The sequence below is a fragment of the Plutella xylostella genome, chromosome 10, assembly GCF_932276165.1.
Source record: "Plutella xylostella chromosome 10, ilPluXylo3.1, whole genome shotgun sequence".
Lineage (NCBI taxonomy): Eukaryota > Metazoa > Arthropoda > Insecta > Lepidoptera > Plutellidae > Plutella > Plutella xylostella.
In genome coordinates this window covers 10,777,061-10,798,745 of record NC_063990.1, presented here as the reverse complement: position 1 = coordinate 10,798,745, position 21,685 = coordinate 10,777,061, and the positions used below count along the sequence as shown (strand labels likewise).

At 41.0% G+C, this 21,685-nt stretch overlaps 2 protein-coding genes across 2 annotated transcripts; one reads left to right on the top strand and one right to left on the bottom strand.

Annotated features, from left to right (window-relative positions):
• The first annotated feature begins 5,652 nt into the window (after positions 1-5,652).
• LOC119693759 lies at positions 5,653-11,031 on the top strand. The gene is made up of 3 exons (XM_038118230.2): positions 5,653-6,290; positions 7,159-7,354; positions 10,296-11,031. Exons 1-3 carry the CDS (start codon positions 5,897-5,899, stop codon positions 10,471-10,473), a joined length of 768 nt encoding a protein of 255 aa, XP_037974158.2. The 5' UTR covers positions 5,653-5,896; the 3' UTR covers positions 10,474-11,031.
• A 1,446-nt stretch (positions 11,032-12,477) lies between these two features.
• LOC119693705 (GRIP1-associated protein 1) lies at positions 12,478-21,486 on the bottom strand. Its single transcript, XM_048623604.1, has 6 exons — positions 21,265-21,486; positions 20,901-21,140; positions 20,563-20,665; positions 20,101-20,207; positions 15,083-15,208; positions 12,478-13,234 (listed from the first exon to the last, which is right to left on the bottom strand). Exons 1-6 carry the CDS (start codon positions 21,334-21,336, stop codon positions 12,896-12,898), a joined length of 987 nt encoding a protein of 328 aa, XP_048479561.1. The 5' UTR covers positions 21,337-21,486; the 3' UTR covers positions 12,478-12,895.
• Between the last annotated feature and the right edge of the window lie 199 nt (positions 21,487-21,685).

Below are 21,685 nucleotides of genomic sequence, written 5' to 3'. Positions count from 1 at the left end.
TGTGCCTTCCCAAGATACATGATAGGTAGGAATGACTGGTCCACATTCATCACCTCTGTTGAAGATAAACTTGATCTGATCCAACCCTGTTCCAGTGACAACTTTCTTGGTAACTATGAACTATTCGAAAAAGCTCTCACATCCTCTGCTAAAAATAAAAAATCTCGTAAGGGCCTAAGAGTCTCACCACCCTGGTGGGATTCTGACTGCACTTCGGCTATTGAAGATCGAAAAAACGCAGAGGATGTTTATCTAGCTAATATGAGCATGGAAAATTTCATAAGTTACAAAAGAATAGCCGCACGAACCAAACGGCTTCTTAAAAAGAAAAAGAAACAGGGTTGGATCAGATTTTGTGAAAATCTTTCTCCTAGGTCTCCCTCCTCTCTGGTGTGGAGATACATTCGGCGATATCGCGGTTCCCTTAATGTCGAAGATATCTTATGCAACGATCCCTCTCTATGGCTAGAAGGGTTCAGCGATAAACTGGCTCCACCTTATGTCCCACACTCTAGTGCTCTCCGCCCCCCACCAGCTCCCTTACCATCTTCAGACAGGTTGGATTCTCCATTCTCTATGGATGAACTTCAATCTGCTTTATCTGGCTTAACCGATTCTTCTCCAGGTATTGATGGCATTCCATACTCTTTCCTTTCAAAATCAAGCCTCAAGGTCAAGTGCTTCTACTTGGAGCTGATAAACTACTTTCTTGAGTATGGAGTTACTCCATGCTCTTGGAGTAAGCAAATAGTCGTTCCCATATTGAAGGCCGGAAAAGACCCCCGTGACCCTAACTCCCGACGTCCAATCGCCCTCTCCTCTGCTTTGTCGAAAATCTTGGAACACATGATTAAATGCAGGCTGGAATGGTTAGTTGAAAACAGGGGAATCCTCGCTAAAACCCAGTTTGGTTTTAGGAAAGGTATGAGCACCCTAGACAGCCTTGCAATTCTTACTACAGATATTCACATCGCATTTAAGAGGAAAGAATACCTTGTGGGTGTCTTTCTTGACATAGCGTCTGCCTACGATAACGTCCTTCTTCCTGTGCTCAGGCAGAAAATGCGCCAGCTGAGCATTCCAGTGAAGCTTACCCGTTTGGTTTGCAGCCTATTCATGGAGAGATCTATCTACATAAAATCCCCTTCGACCTTGGACTCCCCAAAATTTGTATGGAAAGGCCTTCCCCAGGGATCGGTCTTAAGCCCCCTTCTTTACAGTCTTTATACTTATGATCTTGATAAATCCGTTGACTGCTTTTGCGACATTCTACAGTACGCCGACGACCTGGCTCTCTATTATGCATCTCCTTCGTTAGAAGAGACAAATGTACAGCTGAACCTGGCGCTTAGGTACCTCACGGATTGGCTGGATGGTCATGGGTTATCTCTCTCCCCCCCAAAATGCACAGCAGTTGTATTCACCAGAAAACGCCACATCCCTGATGTCGATCTCGTTATTGGAGAAGATACAATTGCTGTAGCCAACAAAGTGAAATTTTTAGGCGTTATTTTAGATTCACGATTATCGGGAACCCATCACATGAATTATGTGGCTCAAAAGTGCGAGAGGGGCGTCAACGTCCTTAGATCTCTGTCGGGCGTATGGTGGGGGTCTCATCCCTACTCACAGAAACTCTTGTACAATGCTATTGTTCGAAGTCATTTCGATTATGCTTCCTTTGTACTGGACCCCTGTAACAAGGCTGCATTGGAAAAACTCGACAAAATACAGTACAAGTGTCTTCGTATTATATCGGGTGCGATGAGATCTTCTCCCACCAATGCCCTGCAGGTGGAGTGCGTTGATCCCCCTCTTTCACTCCGGAGGCAGTATTTGTGTGATCGTTTCTTCTTCAAAATTTGGCAATCCGACTCTCACCCCTTATTGGCCAAGCTTGATACCCTTAGGCGGTTATGTAACTCCCAAGAAAACCATGGTCTTTCTTTCCTCCTTAAAACATTCATTTTTTGCACTAACCTCCCTCATCCCACTGTGAAATTTAAAACTAACCCCCTTTTCGAAGTCCCCTATGACACCCTAGTTTTTCAACCCAACATAGCCCTGGATTTGGGCATCAGAAAGGACTCCCCTGGGGCTGATAGAGCCCTAAATGAGAAACTCAATACTGAGTGGCCGGACTGGCTCCCCATCTACACCGATGCCTCTAAATTATCTGAAGATGGCAACGTGGGTTTAGCTGTATGGCTGCCCAGATACAGGGTTGTGTTGAGTTTCAAGTGTCCTCCTGAAACCTCGGTCTTCACGGGCGAGGCAACAGCTATCTTAGAAGCTCTTCTCTACACTGAGTCCCACAAATTAAATAAAACTATCATTTTATCAGATTCGGCCAGCTGTTTACAAGCTATCATCGCTTATCCATTTAAATTTAAATCAAAATTTCCAATAATTCTCAAAATTAGAGAAACTCTTCATCGCTGTGTGACTCAGGGTATTGAGGTAGCTATTGCCTGGATTCCCGGACACAGTGGCATCATTGGTAATGAGTGTGCAGATTCCTTCGCTAAGGAAGCCGTTAGCTTGGGCCTGGATACTCATTACCAAAACTTCGCTCATGACCTTGCCTCGCTCGCAGGTCCGAGGCTAGATAGATCCTGGAAAGTGTCCTGGGACACTTCCAGGAATCTCAAAGGTAAGTTCTACTCCAACATTCAACCCCATATCCCCAAAAGGCCATGGTTTTCTAGAGCAAGATTCCTTGATAAACCTGCTACCTCCACTATTTGCAGGCTCCGTCTGGGTCATGCGTGCACCCCTGTGCACCTGGCTAGGATTCGGGTGCGTGATAGTTCTGTATGTGACTGCGGTACCAGCGAAGGATCTGTTGATCATCTTTTCTTTGAGTGTCCCAATCTTCAAACCTCCCTCCACGATTTCCTCCCCCCATCCATTCCTAAACCTGTAAATATTAATTATCTACTAACACTTGTACATACTCCAGTTGCTAACATTCTGTACAGATTTCTCAAGACTAATAATATTAAACTGTAAATTTGTATATTGTCATTATATATACTAAAACTATACTAACCCCTATTTGTGATGTCCTGTATATATAATGTGTTTGTCTATTTGTTCCAGGTATTAACCCTGTAAATATATCTAAATTACCGTAAAGACAGCTATAATATACATGTGTGTTCCTTATTACTATTGAATTTGGCGGAATTTGCTGTGTCAGTCACACACGGCATAGTGCCACAACCAAAGATTGCAAGATGGATGAAAGAAGGTTTGAATTACACAAGGTTTATATTAGAAGAGGAAAAATGGATTTCAAACACAGATTTACATTAAAATTTTAAAATCGCAGTTAAAAAGTTTTTACAGCACTGATCATTTCCCATTAATATTACAATTAGAAACTTGTTTTTTGGGTGTGGTGAAGTCTATCAATGTGACATATATTTTATTAGGTATTTAATTTGTCTCATAATAAGGCGTCATCAAGAATAATTTTATTAAAGTTGAAATTAAATTCACATTTGAAAACAAAACCAAATAACAGCTCTATAGGTACATATATCTCCACAGAACTGACTGACAAGAGAACTGACGGACCTTTGACTGCAGGGCGATCACGAAAAACAGAGCTAACAAGGAGCTAACGTATAGAATCGAATGCGAGTGCGACCACTGTCAATTCTATAGGTAAAAAGACTAAAAAGTGTACGAAAGTGCTTTCAAGTTGACAATAGTCGCACTCGCATTTGATTCTATATTGTTCGTGATCGCCCTGCTGATCGCTGACAGCCGCCGACAGCCCGAATTATTTTCGATTAGGTACAGTTCTCCCATATTAATAATGCGCATGCAAATCTTCGCAAACTGTCGTATTCCCGGAAACACCCGAATCATTGAATCGTAAGAGCACTTGCATTTTGATCCTTGTTCGAAATAAATAGTAGTCAATATCATGTGACACATAATCGAAAACAATTTTGGCGGTCGGTGGCTGTCACCGATCAGTCAAGGGTCTCAAGGTCAAGATCAATATTACTTTTGTGGAATTATAAAGAGCTGCAATTACACATGGTTCTTGTTATTTTTTCAAATGTGAATTTAATTTCAACTTTAATTATTTTTGACGATGCCATATTATGAGGCACATTTAAGAATAAAATATACGTCACATTGATAGACTTCACTTTGCCAGTAAAGCCACACCCAAAAGACCAAGTTTGTAATTGTAATATTATTGTGAATGATCAGCGCTGTAAATACTTTTGAACTGAGATTTTAATGTAAACATTTTTATTTATGTAATAAATAATCAGTGCTGTAAATACTTTTGAACTGAGATTTAAAAATTTTAATATAAACCTGTGTTTGAAATCCATTTCTCCTTATAATATAAACCTTGTGTTATTCAAACCTTCTTTCATCCATCTTTACATCAGCTTCAGTAAGACACTTGAAAAGTACTTACTGTAACATTTTCGAAGTAAATTTTAATATTATGGATTATTATGAATTATCGAATCAAATTTCGTTACTGATAAATCAATTATCTCTTTTAGCACCAATTACATAATTCTACTAAAATTTCATGAAGAAAATGTACTTAACCACTCTAAATACATAATAGTTTTCTAACGCTCGGGAATACGACCGTTGCCGAACAATGACGAAGATTTCTATGTGCATTATCAATTTTGGGGAACTGTATGTATTTACACATGATATAGACTCATATTTCTTTCGAACAAGGTGCAATATCCAAGTGCATTGTTTAACGCTCTTACGATTCAATGATTCGGGTGTTTCCGGGAATACGACAGTTTGCGAAGATTTGCATGTGCATTATTAATATGGGAGAACTGTACTTACTTATTATTTCCATGTTAACTGGTAAGATTAACTATTATAGGAACCTATTTTTTAACTCATACATAGGTAGGTACTTACCTACCTAGTTATTCTTTATTTTCAGAGATTTTCAGGTATCGAACTACCAATTTTAGAAAATAGCTTCAATGGTTTTGAAATTTGAAGGAAATGTGCCAATCTAAGCTCTATTTCAAAACTAACAAAGTAGGTAGGTACTCTTTAAAAATCACATAGGGTTATTGGAAAACAATGTAGGTAGAGTAGGTACTTACTAAAAAGTAAATAGTAGGCTCGTATGATAAGTTTACTTATTATGATTCGTTAATTTATAGTGTTGTAATTCTACTAAACTTATTGTATGTAGGTACAGTAGGTAGGTAAATTTATTAATTTCATGAACAATAGCCTATCATCATCATCATCATCATCGTGGATTTACTCTCCCACTAGTCATTAGATGAAAGGTATATACCTACCCACCTACATTGTTTAAGTTTATTTTTAATTTAACCAATACTGCTTCCTTAAGTATTGTTAATTCCCAGGTAGTCCAGGAAGGTAGGTAGACAATACCTATATGTATACATACCGTGATACAGCTATTAACATAGTTATTATTATTACCTACTTATAATAAACATAGGCACCTAATTACAATCCAAACAATGCATAAGTAGGTACAACAGCTCAGCTAGCTACCCACTTTTCATTCTCAGCCCACGAGCCAAGCTAAACAACTACTCATCATAAACAATATTTTTTGCCGAGAAGTGAGCGTCTTCATCTATTCCCACTCGCTATTCGTCCGTCGGCAGTCGCTAGCGTGCGCGAGCTGCGTGTGCGCAACCCGCGACCGTCGCTCATTCTCCATACCTCGAATTATTGACATCTCCGTGCCGGGAATAACAAACAGCTTCGATGCGCGCATAAATAACAAGACCATACGCGGATAGGACGCGCGAACGTGCGCGGTTATGTGGTCATACCAGTTACTAGTTACAGCTTCGAGTCAGTGTTGAAAACAACTTAGAACTGCAGTGACCGGATGAAAAGCAAAATGCCTGGGCACGCGGGGAGCCCTTACTGGGCAGCCGTGGACTTCGACAGTGAGGGGGACGAGGAGGCGACTCCTCCACCGAACCAGAGGCTGTACCTCGACCCCTGGGACAACGAAGCCTACGGCATGATACCGATGGAGCCAGAGGCGCCTCCTGAAAACTTCAACTCGTTCGCCGGCGAGCCAGTCAGTGCCAGCTTCTACTACGTGCCGACAAAGAACTATGACTCAGAAGAAGAAAATGTTCCCGTGAAGAGGAAAGCGAGCTTGAGCCATGCAGAGGAGGCAGGACCAGACTATGCCGTGTATGGAAGGAAAGTGTCCCGCGCGATGATCCCAGAAATGCACCCAGATATGGCGATCTACGGCGATCGAATGATCAGTAAGTTAATTAATTAAGAAATTAATTAATATGCAACAGCTAGAAATGCAATGACTCTAACGAGGTGCTGTTTGCGATAGTCTATCTGTCTCGTTAGGTTTTCTTTTATGTAATTAAACCATTTCTGCGTAACAACTAACAAGAATAAATTTTCCGGTTTTGTGTTTGGATAAATTTTCTCATCGTTTCCGGCATAGTGAGTTTTGCTTGTGATATAACTATTATTTATTTATTTGATGTAGATTATTGTGTATGTAACTAGGTGAATTATTAATTTAAAACTTTTCATAACCATTCAACACAACGTTTACGTACTAATGAAATCAACATTCAATTGCCATACAAAAGAGTTCAACGCGTTCAAGATAAAAAGTTCTCGGGGTACTTTGAACGTTGTATTGTGTTTTATTTTAAATAATTAAATTTGATTAATAGGTTGATAATTATTTATCGCAATATTGGGACTGATATACTCACACTTATAAATACCTACTTGAAAATTGGCTTCATAGCCGTCTGCCAATATTATTATGTATTACCCGCAATCGGTGGTAGGTAGCAGGTACACTATCTACTCGTAAATAAGGAGGTGGCAAAGGCAAGAACAATTATTCCTTCCCTACGTTAATTGAGTAGAAGATTATTATAATCATTAATCCATCATCCTAGTAAATCTCGTTAATTTCCCTTCCTCCCATCAGATCTCAGTTTTGTAAACATAAACACCCTAAGAAAAATGACACAATTAAGAAGATAAGAAGTATATTTTAAACACCAACTGTGGACACACTTCGTCAAGTTATAGCTGTAGTTATATTTTCAAAGACATATTAAATTCTGGTCAACTCACCACCTCTACCCCTGACAGGAGAGCGGCGCAGATCCCTCTACATCGAAGAGCCAGTCTACGCCCCACACCCCATGCTGTACGAGCCGCTATACGGGCCCATGTTGCCGCCCCCGCCCGGCTACTTGCCGCCCCCGCCGCGGGCGCGGATGTCGCTGCAACATCACCCCGACTATGCCATGGCGCTGGGGTATGGGAAGCAGAGGAGACACTCGAGGTAAGTTGGTGCTATTTGTAGGTTTTATGGAACCCTTATGTGTGTCTTCAGGGTATGTGATATGTCTCCCTAATTAGCGGAGAACGCGATTCAATACTCGGTCTGTATCGTCGTCCCTAAGGACACGTTCACACGTCCATACAGAACGAGCATTGTATCGCGTTCTAGGTGTGCCTATCCGAGGTTTACAGCCGTTGTGCACGCGGCTATACACATACAGGGGATACAGGGTGTTTCTTAAGCGGTAAGTATGTTAAGCTGAAAAGGGACTCAAGGGGCCATTGGAAATTCAATTTATTTAATAATGTTGTATAATATAGTCGGCTCACCAGGCACAATCAGTTTTAAAAAAGGTAATTCCCTACGGTTATAAAGACGTATCGCTTATGAAACCTGCAGTAAAACAATAATTTTACGCACGTTGAACACAGCGCAGACGATCGCAGATAGGTATGCACGACAAAACGCACAGAGTTTCACGCTGACAACATGAGAGATGAATAATAATTACATTAATAACGCTAGTTACATTCAATAAGTTTCTGTAGACACTTCTCACAGAAATATGTCTCTATCGAGTACCAGAAGCCAGTGATTAACGCGAGAATAACTCGCTGCCTGCCACTCAAACGGTTTCTTGTAGAACCAGATCACCTATTAATACATTTTGCGAAAGATTGAACTAAAACTTATCTTTCTTTAGTCTGCATTATTATGTCAACATGTCGACTAGAGCGTGTTCCCATCACGGCGCTTGCATGACGCCGTCTTCCATGGAAAATATTACAAGCAAAAAGTCCACTACCCTTCGTTCAATATAAATAGTCCCGTAGAATCTAAAGGCGCCAGACCGTATCAAACCATAAGAGTCTTTACTGTCTTCATCATAAGATTTGTGAGCTTATCCCTCACGCTAAGATGCAGGAGACAAGTGAACTATGTAGATCTAGTAGTTATTCACCTACCCAGTCTGCAACGGTAGCTACAAGTATAATAATGCAACGCCAATGTACTATCGAGGAATCGGACGGTGGCCTACCTTATAGCTTAGAACCGCTTGAAGCATGCCTGTCTGTTTACTACAGACACACACGGTCGCACGAAGAGTTGCGCACGGGATATTGTTTTAAATAGCAGTATGGATGTATCTCCGATGGTACGCTATCGTGTGAACGCGTTCGAGTTTTTTGCTTCCTACAAATGAAAGTTGCACCTGTGAGAATCTACTATGCTCTTGTTTTTAGATAAAGAGTTGAGTGAAACGTGTTTATAACATTGACCCTTAACAATGACCGTTTAAGTTAAGCGCGGTGTTAAGTCAAGCTAGAGATGACAAAAGTAGAAAGTAAGCACCTTTACAGTTTACACTTTAATGATGTCGTTAAATTCTCAGCTACTCATTAAAAAGCATCAATTTACCAAAATGACTATAATTTATAAACAGGTAAGGTCTACTTGAACTATAAATTTATGCAACGTTGCAGATTTTTTCGCAAGCATTTCGTGATCATCAGATTTCCTGAGGCGCATCAAAATTGTAGTCGGTTAAGGTTTTTGTAATTATTAAGGCATGTGAGCTTCATTAAAAATATACGAGGGATCTTGTAGTTATTAAATAACTAGGCATTTACTTATGATAACTAATGCCACGCGGGAAAGACTTTCTCGATGTAACCAGCTTAACAACAGTATAAATATAAAATACCTACTATGGTAACATAGTTGGTGCCTAGACGATGGCATAAAGTCTGACAAATGATATGCTGTCACGGTAAATCACACTATTGATGCTTTTAAAATCCCAGGAAGCAAGACAGTATACATTACAATAATATAAGTATCTCTATAATAATAGCTCTAAAACACCCACACATTTAGGTAGGCGAGTTTAAAGCATCTGTCAATTACTTGGTTAACTTTCTCGAGCACAGAGATTACGTGAACGCAAAACAAACGAAGATTTAGCAGATCTAGAAAGTTCGTGGTGTCGAAGCTTCACATTCGTCATAGTAGGTAGCGGATTTGTGCGAAATTGCAATAGCGTCAAGTGGATCAGTTTGTATATTATCTAACCTTGCGTGGTTATCAAATATCATGCATGACGGAGTGAATATGAGCTAATATGGGCGACCTGATAGCGCAAGTGGTTAATAACTTTGACTGTTGTGCCGGGACCCATGTTCGATTGCTGGGTCTGACATTTTGTTTGATAGACGTTTGAGTTATATGGTAGGTATCTATCTCCAATCTTACAGATTATGGCAAGAAGGCCCATATCCTGCAGTAACTACAGCTTATTTATGGCATGTTTGTGTGAGTGAGAGCATACCAAGGAAAACATACGTGCTTGTGTTGTGTGGACCTGACTATATGGCAAGAAACAGGGCCTATTATCGTTACAAGGGCTGCCCATGCATGAAACCCTCTCATAACACGATGTTGGCATAATGGATGTAATCGATAGACTTGCATAATCATAAAGTGCTGCAAATTCTGAAGATATATGTACTTAGGTAGGTTCCTTTTCTGTATACCGGTTCTGTGTCCGAGGGGTAAAGATAAACCACCGAATCCATATTTTTAAGAAAATTTATACTTTTAGGGAAATTTCGTTGCGAGGTCAAGAATAATAAATTATTTCAATAGTAAATTCCTGATTCCTAATACCTGTAGGATGATTGAAAGCATTTGGGCTTATATCACCACCACATACCAAGTGTATCGAGTAGTGGTAGTGGTTAGAGGCATAGAACAACACATTAAAATGGTGTGAATGAATATAACTACAGTCCAACTATAGTCATGACAATAAAGAGTGCGATTTTGCAAAGACTTTTTATCATTAGGTATCAGTCTTACTTACATTTACCTACATAAATTTAAAAAATAAAATACCGTAAACAAATTACGTAGTTATTCACCGTAACTATTCTCTCCACAGACTGACGGACGCGTACGAGCATCTAACGTACGACAGCCTGTCACCAGACTACGAGGACTGGGCGCGCCCGTTCCCCAAGGCCGCCCCTGACAACTTCCACCTGTCGCGCTACGGACACCTGCAGATCGATTACTCCTGCAGCTGGAACTCGCTGGACAGACTCATCAGGCATCAGTGAGGAGGTGGGAGTAGAGGGAGGTACTCTAGCTTAGTTTGAAATTAATTCACTTGAGCTGTCGTGCCATGCAATCATGTTTATGACGTGAGGGCAGTGGTTAGGGCGGCGGCTCGAAACTTATTTGTTTGTAAGCTAGAGTGACTTCTGGATCTAAGTTCACTAAGGGTTGCCTCCAGAGGCGGGAGAATCGAGATAAGTTGACATTTCACCGCAATCAACGTGGAGACACCTTCTATGAGAGTATTTAGAATAGTATCGTCGTGACTTCCTCGCCTGTGGAGACTGCCCCTAATGTAGTGTAGCCACTACATAGCTGTATGATGTTATAGTGTTAATACAACAAGGAAGGCAGATAGAATACGTAATTGTTATTTAAAATACGCTAAGTATACTCATGGAAATTATAATATTGAATAGAAGTGTATAAACATACTGCGTGACATTATAAACATTTGGTGCTAAATGAGATTCTATGTATAATTTGTTATTTGTAAGTAAAGTAATGACCAAAGACAATAAAGATTGTTTTCGTTTAAATCATGACTTAATCTCACCATTTATCTAAGAAACTATTACATCTTACTTATTTCTATAGGATTCTTAATACCTACATTGTTTTTGAATACCATTGTCTCTTAACTTGGTACCCTATAATTAGCATTTTCGTGAGAAAAAGGTATGCTTCTTCTTAGATTTTCTTAAGCAGATAGGTACAAAATTTAACAATCTTGTGGCTTACAGTCGATATACTATGCTGACTTTCGATTTCACTTTTATATCAAATGCAGATAACGACCATTTACAAGACCCATACTTTGCAGCCGCAAGATCGTTGCACCATCAGTTCGCTTTCTTTCGTTTTTGCATCGATGGGAAAACTTTTATTATCCCGAGCCTTCGATGGCTGACTTTCAATGCTATTAATAACATTGAACAAATAGGCAGGTACATATATATACTTAAGCATATAGGTACTAAGCTGCTTTCACTATTATAGTAGTAGAAAGGAAAATGTGGGAGTTTAGTCCACGGAACTAAGTAGATGAATAGGTAATTTGATTTGTATTTAAATCATGCCCTGCTTTACATAGCATGTTAAGGTCATCAGTACTCAATAGGTCTGAAATGGGCCCTTGTGGCCTTGTGTTGGCAATTGGTACGGGGCAGTCTGCAACTGCAACCTCATACAAATTAGTTTCATCATCATTGGTGAATTCTATTAGGCATGTGTTACCGTAATGAAATAACTCTGGTGTAGCATTAACACGTAGACCGTAGTAGGTATGTAAGTATGTAGTTTGTTACCTACCTACCTAGGTAGGTATTGAAAATATTTGATAGTTATCATGAACAAGGGAATCAGACCGTACCGAGTTTGGATTCCAAGCCTAGAATTACATGTGAAATATCTACGACTTGCATAAAATCTGCAAAATTCCATCCAAGTGCACACTGAATTCATAAGCTGTTAGGTTCCGTTGATGTTAATTATTTCAAGGAAAAACAGCTTTACGGTTGGAATAAAAGTGGGGAAATATTAAAAGCAAGGAAAATAATAAGTAGGTAAGTAACTAACTAAACCAAGACTAAAATACAGTTTAACTAGCTAACGAGAGTATCAAATTTTAACCGATTGGAGTTGATATTTTGAAGCCACATACAGACATGCGGCAATCTTATAACGGCTTGCCACCGAAAATTATTAAAAAAAATACTTACATACTTTTAAACTTAAATTAGTAGGTAGTAAAAGAAATCTATATTTTTATTTTTATGTGTGTATTACAAAATGTAAATAAGTAGTTACAGTTAATCTGGATAATCTGAAGTAAACAGCTGTAACTGTAAAGTATCGCATTTACAAAACTGAATGTAGGTCCAACCATGACGTAACTGACGAATTCATGTAATACTTTTCATAACATTCGTATTCATAAGATCATAAGTTGTAAGGTGCTATATTAGATAAGGCAGCTGCGGAATCATTATAAAGAACAACAACCGTTAATCTTTTTAAGAATTTAATTACTGTTACATAAGCGTTACATATTTTTTAACTTATCAACATTTGTGAGAGAAGTATGTGTTACTTGGGGCTTTACCCTTTTATAGAGGCAAGTAAAAATAATGAATTTAGACTCATTTTAGTCATTGCATATTTTATTCGAAAGGGAAAACGTACTGAGTTATTTAGTGTAGATAGATGCCTACAGCTGAGGTACTATTGATTGAATGAAAACACGTTTACATTATTCAACTATTTGCATTTCCTTCCGAGGAAAACAAGTGAAAGTCATAGAAAACTGAATTTAAACATGCAATTTGTATTTCAATCTACAGTTTGGCTTCTTATTCTTAGAGCTAGGTTTAAGTATAAGTAGGTATACCTAAGACCAAATTGCATTATTACGCTAATGGTTATTTAGAAATCAACGAAATCTTTTTCATTGTAAAGCTTCCGTTTCTTCACTATATTGAATGGTCCTTTCTTGTCAGTCTTTTGAGCTTGCGGGGTTTTGTTGCCGTAATAAGTGACTTGCAGTGTATTAGTTTTTGGCGCCTTATTCTGGGTACTAGTCGAAGTCTGGTTAGGTTTCGGTGTGGGCTGAACTGGATCTAGATCCAGAGAGCAGTCAGCATAATCCCTGTTCACGGAATAGGGCCGTTCGACATGGCTCTCATACTGGGAAGGCTGTGTGGTCTGAGCAAGATACTGCTTAAACTGACTCTGTTTTAATTTTTCCTCTAATTCTTCCAGTCGCTGCAATTGAGATTTTCTTATTACCATAGTTAGTGAAAGTTTGCACTGATAATGGAGTGTAATTGGCTTGGCGGGGGCTAATTTTGTATGGTCGGTGGACAGAGTGTGGCGTGAGTGGATGTTATGTAGTTTTTCTCGTAATTATGGCAAGCGCGTGAGATTTATACGTAAATTATAGAGAAGTTTCACTGTCTTAATAACATGAGGTGGTGGGAAATATTTATCTAATAAGAACCTAGATGGATAATTTCTACCAGACCTAACAGGAAAGGTATAACAAGGTAACTATATGATACGAATACGAAATGCTCGTGGTATCATCAAAAATATATATATTTTAAACTACTAGCCTACATATTTGTTATTATTCTGTGCCTATAATAAAGGTATAGGTATAGGTACGTATCCAGTAATATAATATAGCAGCTTCCTGTAATCCCTGTAGGTATATGTAATGTTAAGTAGGTTCCTCTTACAGCCACCCATAATCAAATACGAAATAGAGGTACGTATGCCATCACATAATATCACCTAATGATTCACTAGTTATTAGTACATTAACACGTGCTGTTTGACTGGCTATCGGTGTTAATCATTCCATAATTTGGGGTTATTAAACTTTAATAAGCAATAACTTAGACGTAATTTATGTATAACCAACCTATTGGTTATGCAATTTCTGATTAGCATACCAATTTGCCTACTCGAATATGAATTCATTAGGTCCATGCACCTACTTAAGACAGATCTATGAAAGTGAATATTAATCGTTTATTATATCTGTTAAGACCCTTAAAATCTACAAGCTGAAATACCATTTGATAATTTTGTCAATATCTCTTGAAGAATCTGATGAGTGTTAGGGGTAGACGATTTTTCGAGTGGCGATCACGAACAGAAAAACGTACTGTGAAACGCCCCTTAGCCCGCTGGCCGGGAGACCTTGGCCAGGTAGCTGGCGGTAGTGGCTGGATGACAAATGAGATGAAATGGCCTCGGGGAATCCGTGGGAGAGTCTATGTCCAGCAGGCAACGATTACGGACATGATGATGATGAATCCTTACCTTAATCCAAATACAGTACATGAGGCGACTTTGCGGGCGACGTCCACAGTTCGCGCCAAAAATAATGATTGTCTCGTCGTGCAACTTTCAAGATTACTGATGGAACAGCAGGAGACAAGGTATCGGGTGACGTTGTCGGGTCATCTCTTCGGGGTCACGGGTCACTCTGAATGTTACATAAACTACAGGATGTCTCAAAAAGGTATACTGAGCCGAAAGGCTCAGGGGGTCATTCTGAATAACTTTGAAAATTCACGAAAAAATAAACTTTCCCATAGGAACTTTGTTGGTAACGTAACATTTTACTAGTTATAAAGAACTTTTTTTAATCGCGTATTTCCAAAACTCGTAGAACAACAGTTATTCAGAATAACCTCTGGAGTCATCCCCTTAGCTTAGCATACTTACATACTCTTTTTGCAACACCCTGTATATGAAAAATGCTACACACCCTATGGTAGGCGTGCATGTTAGCCGTGGTGCGCTGCGCGAGGCCGGCGTGCTGGTCGCGCTGCATGAGTATATACAAATGAACAGCGAAATGCAAGTCACCTCTGACTACCCCTTCGGGGATTACAGTCATGAGCATAATGTATGTAAGATTATGATATCAATAATGGTACATACACGCCCTCCTGCCCGCTGGACTAACGACCTTAGGCGGGTGGCGGGTAGTGGTTGGATGAGGAAGGCCGAGGACCGAGTGTTGTGGCGCTCCTTGGGAGAGGCCTATGTCCAGCAGTGGATGATTATTGGCTGATGATGATGATGAATGGTACAGACCCGATGGTAGGCGTGCATGTTGGCCGTGGTGCGCTGCGCGAGGCCGGCGTGCTGGTCGCGCAGCTGCGTGATCTGCGCCGCGTCACGTTGTAATTTTTCTTCGTATTCTAGGACTACCATGTTCATCTGGAATGTTAATGGTGTCTTAGTCTGGTCCACATTTAGGGTGCTTGTACACGGTGCATGTAGCTGGAGCAAATAAAGATGCAGGTTACATACACGCGTACGCAAACTATTTGTTCGCGTCTTCCAAGCACATGTTTTTAGGATGTATGTTTACGATGAACATAATAAAACCCGCGCAAATGTCTGAACATGCACTAGCTACTTGCACCGTGTACAAGCACCTTACTTATATTATTAGTAAGGTGCTTGTACACGTTGTTACATGCCTTTGCTCTTGGAACCATACAAGGGCATTAACCCGGCCCCGAGGTAGGCAGAGTTACCTTCTCTGTCAACTATCGGGGTAATTCCAGTCCGACGCGTCCTCGTCGCGGGGGTGGGCATCTCTCAGTTCAGTAGGCCGGAGTGAGAAGATGGCTAAGTTCGGCAGGGACCCAGTTCCACGGGGTATAACGTGGACCCCTGCCCAGGGATACGGGCGAAGACGGCAGCAACGGCGGAGAAGAATACCTTCGGTACGGCGTCTACTGGCGTCTGGTCTGGCGTCGGGATGTGACGACCCCATCGCCCACTGGTAGTTACTATACTAGTGCAGAGAGTCTAAGGGTGATCCTCCTTTTAGCGCAAAAGTCCTTACTCGGTTGCGATACGTGTTCTTCATAAACGATTGCATACAGCGATGAGGCAAGGCACGTGGAGTGGTGCCTTAAAGGGCACATGTCGGGATCCTTCTAGCGATATGTGGCCATTCTCCTGCACAGGGAGGTCGAGGTCGAGGGAGTGGACTTGTACCCGCGCAACTGCTTGTCCACTATAATATATTCACGCGCAGATGACTCCTGCATGTTTTGAGGATAATGTGCAAGCCCTGCGGCGATGGAGAGCCGGCGGTGGGGGGAGGATAGGTGATTCTGAACCTTAGTTGGCATCTGCACGTAGGCGGTCTTCTGGTGATGGTCGCTTTGTGTTCCGATTGAGACAGGGAACCAGTTCGGCAGCTCAGTTGACGACAAAGCAGCCCTATTTAGGGAGCGCTCTGCTTTCCCCAATCCGGGGAGGGGCCTAGAAAAGGTGGCCTAAACATAGCCTGTCTCTTCTTTAAAATGGGTGTCAAACCGCGGTCACCTATTCACCATCTTAATGCGGTCGCAAAAAGAAGCAGTTTACCCAAAACATAATCGCAGCAACATGGAATGTTCGCACACTCTTGGACAGTGATTCGAGCTTGTGTCCTGAAAGAAAGACGGCCTTAATTGCGATGGAGCTGGCCAGATACAATGTAGACATTGCGGCAATTAGTGAGACCCACCTTAGTGACTCAGGAGAGCTTTGCGAGCAGCGTGGAGGGTACACTTACTACTGGAGCGGGAAATCAAGGTCTGAGAGGGCAGCTAGTGGAGTTGGTTTCGCTGTGCGAAACCGGTTGGCGCAAAAACTCCAAGAATTACCAAAAGGCATTAATGACAGAATAATTACGCTTAGACTTCCTTTGTCATCTAACAAGTATATCCACCTGATTAGCGTATATGCCCCTACACTGCCTTCTCCAGACGAAGAAAAAACCAAGTTCTATTATGAACTAAATCAAGTCCTCAGCAAAATACCTGCTGCTGATAAGATCCTATTGCTGGGTGATTTCAACGCTCGCGTTGGCAGGGATCATGGTGCTTGGAACGGCGTACTTGGGCGTCATGGAGTCGGAAAATGTAATTCCAATGGTCTTGACCTCCTTACAGTCTGTGCCGAACATGATCTCACTATCACAAACACCAACTTTCGTCTGCCTGAAAAGTTTAAAACCACGTGGATGCATCCGAGATCTAAGCATTGGCACCTCTTAGACTATGTGATTGTTCGCAAGAGAGATCTCGGTGAAGTACTAATCACCCGTGTGATGAGGGGAGCCCAGGGCTGGACCGACCATCGAATGGTTCGATCAAAGTTGCGATTACAACTGAAAAATCCACGTCGAGCTTCACACAAGAACCCAGCAAAGATAGACTGTGAAAAATTAATCAGCAACCGTTCACTAGCAGATGACCTGGATGTTGCCTTTGTTGCCAATATGCCAGAGACTGGGGAAGGTGCATCTGTTGATGATATATGGCGTTCTTATGCCGAAAATCTCCATAACTGTGCCACCGAAGTATTAGGAAAACCAGAGCGGAAAAACCAAGACTGGTTCGATGAATCCGAAGTGGAAATCCGGAAGTTGGTAGTGGACTACAGACGCTCTCTTCTTTCTAAAGATGTCTCTGAGCGAAGAAAGGCACATTACAGTCTTAAACTGAAAGTGCGTGCCCTCAAGGACAAATGGTGGTTGGAAAAAGCCACTGAAATCCAGCGCTACGCTGACACGAATCAGTCCGGTAGATTTTTTGAAAGCTTGTCGACTGTCTTTGGCCCTAAACCTAAAAAGGTAGCACCAATTCTCAGCAAGGACAAGACGCAACGGCTAACTGAGCAGAAAGATGTTTTAGCTCGGTGGGCTGAACATTTTCAGGATGTTCTGAATCCAAATGCCCAGACGACTGACCTGCTGTACATAGACGCTCTTCAAAGTTTACCGACTGTGGAAGATCTGGCGGAACCCCCATCTTTTGAAGAATATATGGCTGCGCTAAAGAGAATGAAGAATGCTAAGACACCTGGAACAGACAGTTTACCGTCCGAAATATACAAATATGGCGGCCCACACATAAATAACAGGTTATTTGAACTGATCCTGAAAATATGGGAATGTGAAGTCGTCCCGCAAGATTGGAGAGATGCTTCCATCTGTAAATTGTACAAAGGCAAAGGTGATATAGCTGATTGCGGATCGTACAGAGGCATCTCTCTTCTCTCAGCAGCTGGGAAGATCTTGGCCCACATCATTAACACCCGTCTATCCCAACACGCCGAAAGTATGCTCCCAGAAACACAATGTGGTTTTTCGTCCAGGAAGAGGTACAGTTGACGCCATATTTGTCGTTAGACAAATCCAAGAAAAATGCCTCGAACAATACCGTCCTCTTTACATGTGTTTTGTTGACTTGGAAAAGGCATTCGACAGAGTGCCGCGTGAAGCCTTGTGGATCGTGTTAAAGAAAGCTGGTTGTCCTGAAAAGTTGTTAAACATAATCCGTCAGTTCCACGAAAATATGATGGTGAGAGTTCGACACGAAAATAACTTTTCAGACCATTTCCCAGTAACCAGTGGCGTAAAGCAGGGCTGTGTCTTAGCCCCCACTTTATTCAGTATATACTTTGCTTCGGTAATGCGTGATGCGGCTAGGACTTGTAATGGTTTTATCCAGATCAGCTCGAGAACTGACAGGAGTATTTTTGACCTGTCACGGTTTAGAGCTAAACAGAAGGTTACCCAAACAGCTATAATGGACATTTTATACGCCGACGACGTGTGCCTAATGGCTGATGCTGCTGAGTCTCTTCAGACGTATGTGGACAATTTACACTCATCGTGCCGCAAATTTGGTCTGGTTATAAGTACCAGTAAGACCCAAGTGCTAAAGCAGCCCGCCAGAGGATGTGGCAAGGATCATTCTGATATCACCTTGGACAGCACAGCACTGGAAGAAGTTTCAGTATTTAAATACTTAGGCAGTCGGTTAAGGAATGATAACACCCTTGCATCTGAGATACCAGCCCGAATAGCAGGTGCTGCAAATGCCTTCGGAAAACTAAAATCACGCGTCTGGAACTCACGTGACCTGAAACTTCAGACTAAGTTACTAGTATACAAGGCCATAATACTGCCTATCTTATTGTACGCCGCCGAGACGTGGTGCTGTTACAAAGCAGACATCAAGCAACTTGACACCTTCCACCTTAAGTGTTTAAGATCCATTCTGCGAATTAAATGGCAGGATCGTATACCGAACACTGAAGTCCTACGTCGATCCAAACTGTCTGGAGTTGAGTCTCTCATTGCAAAGCAACAATTAAGATGGAGCGGACACGTCTTACGCATGGACGATAGTAGATTGCCAAAGGCAGTTTTCTACTCCGAACTCTCGTGCGGGAAGCGCAAGCAGGGTGGACAATATCTGCGCTACAAAGACGTACTTAAACGTAATCTTGTGGCTTGCAACATTCCGACAAAGAGTTGGGAGGAGCGTGCGCGTAGTAGACCAGAATGGCGTCATACCGTCCACACAAATGTGGACCGTTTCGAACAGAAGCGTCTGGAAGACCTTGATGCAAAACGCCAAGCACGGAAAACCAGACCGAAGCCCTCCTACAACTACACGTACAACTCGTCTGGCCAACTGTACTGTACGCCTTGTAGTCGTGTTTTCAAGACGAAGTTTGGCTTTGCAAGTCACATCAGAGCCCACCAAAACAACAACCCGGATTGAACATACAGGAGTCGCCGTCGCCGGATACGGTGTGGAGGACATGATGATGATATATTATTAGGTATCACGTCTACATTGTATCGTGAACGAAGAACGGAAGGAAAGGCCACCATCTGAGCATCATAGTGCTCATCATGCGCGGTTTAAACTCTTTATAAGTACCCGCGTCTCTTCTCGCCACACACTTCCAAGCGACATAAAAAGTGGCTTCTGCGCATTGTTCAACTTACATGGTTACTATAGCTAGTTAGTACCTATTAGTCAGTTAATTATAATGCGCTAGAATGCCTAACAAAGCTGTGATAAAAGTCACTCACAAAATAGCAATAGAGTGAGTAAGCTGTGATATGAAATTCAGTTAGGTAACTATGTAGTTATTAAGTAGGTATATTTATAATATCCCTGGCTATGGCATCGATTTGTGGAACAGCCAGACAGCCACCGCATCAAGACTGCACCTATCGATGAACAACCATACCACACACACGTATCGGATCTAAGTAGAAGTCTAAGATCTGATGAAAGGCCTACCTTGTCTCGATGCTCATCCTCCATTTCCTTGACCCTGGCCCTCAGTTCCTCGATGACGCACGTGAGCTGAGCGACCTGCGTGTCCGACTCACCGCGCACTTGCTGCACTGCAGATAACGAGGGTATGATGATAACTTGATGAGGTATGAAGGTAAATGAGTAAGTTAGGTACGGCTTTTGTGTGAAGGGTCAACTTGGCACGTAATGTTGATAAGATGTTAGTAGGTGAGTAGGTACCTACTTCTTTGTTATAGGTGGAAAAGACAACAGTTTTAGGTAAGTAAGTACATATTTACCTACCTAATAGATAAATGTATAAAATAAGATCGAGTAAGTAAAAGTATTCGTTGAATTTACCATCGCATTACCAACACTACCTACCTACATAGGTACATAATGAATTGAAATGCATGACAAGACCTAGTTAGGTAGACTAGATTAGAATTGCTCTTTTGTACTTACTGTTTTTCTCATGAACAACTTCCAGATCTTCCAATTTTCTTTCATAAGAATTTCTAATATTGTTCAAGTTTTCATTATTTTTCTCAGCAGCTTGTATTTTTTCCTATAACAAAATATTGTTACCTAAAAATAGATTGATACGTAACTATAATACTGAAAACTTCCTACCGTATCTGTCCTAATACTCCTAATTAATGTTATGCTAGGTAAGTAACCTAGTACCTACCTACCTATTTCATTCCTGGTTCCTGGGTATGCCTGTAGTCTACTAAAATATAGTTACCTACTGGTAATTTATAGAAGGCAGCGACAAAATGAGAATAATACTTAATACAAACTTTCTCCAAAGAAGCTATAGTCAAGTCTTTAACGGCAAGGTCATCTTTTATCCTTTTCATGTCTCTTCTCAAATACACCAACTCGGAGACTGTTTCTTGAAGATTTCCGATCATTTCTCTAGAGCTGAGCAAGTGGTATCTGTGCGATTTCTCCAACTCTCGCGCTTCCTTCAATTCAATTTCTAGTCTTGCGTTGATTTCTCTTATTCTTTTGCACTCGTCTTTTTCGCGGAGGTAGTCCTAAAGAAATAGTTAGCCATAAAAACAACGTAAGATAGCATTGGTAAGCTTAAATTTAATCAAAGGAGTGGGTTTCACTAACAATCTATAAGGTATGCAGGTACAAAGGTAGGTAGGTACTTACTGTTTTACATTGAGATAAACTAGCCAGAATATTCTGCAAACGATCAGAGAAAATTGGTTTTTCAGGTTCCATGGTTCTTAAAGATGATGAATAAACTGATAATCATTGTTTTTCTATGATGTTACTGAAAAGGAGTTCAAAATATAGTGTTCAGTTCACCATTCAAAAGTTATTGTTTCTTGTTTTGCAATAGTTTATTTTAGGCGCTACAAACCTACAATATTTTTTCATAATGGCGCCATTATTTTTCCCATAGTTTTTTTAGTGTATGATTTTTTACACAGTATCGAAATCCAACGCTGGAATTCTTATTTATGACAGGAAAACGCAACGTTTGATTTAGAAACAGGTGCTTTTGCCAGTGTGACCACAAATAAAATTTATTTGAGTAGCTCGGAATAATAACCTCATTTATTTTGTG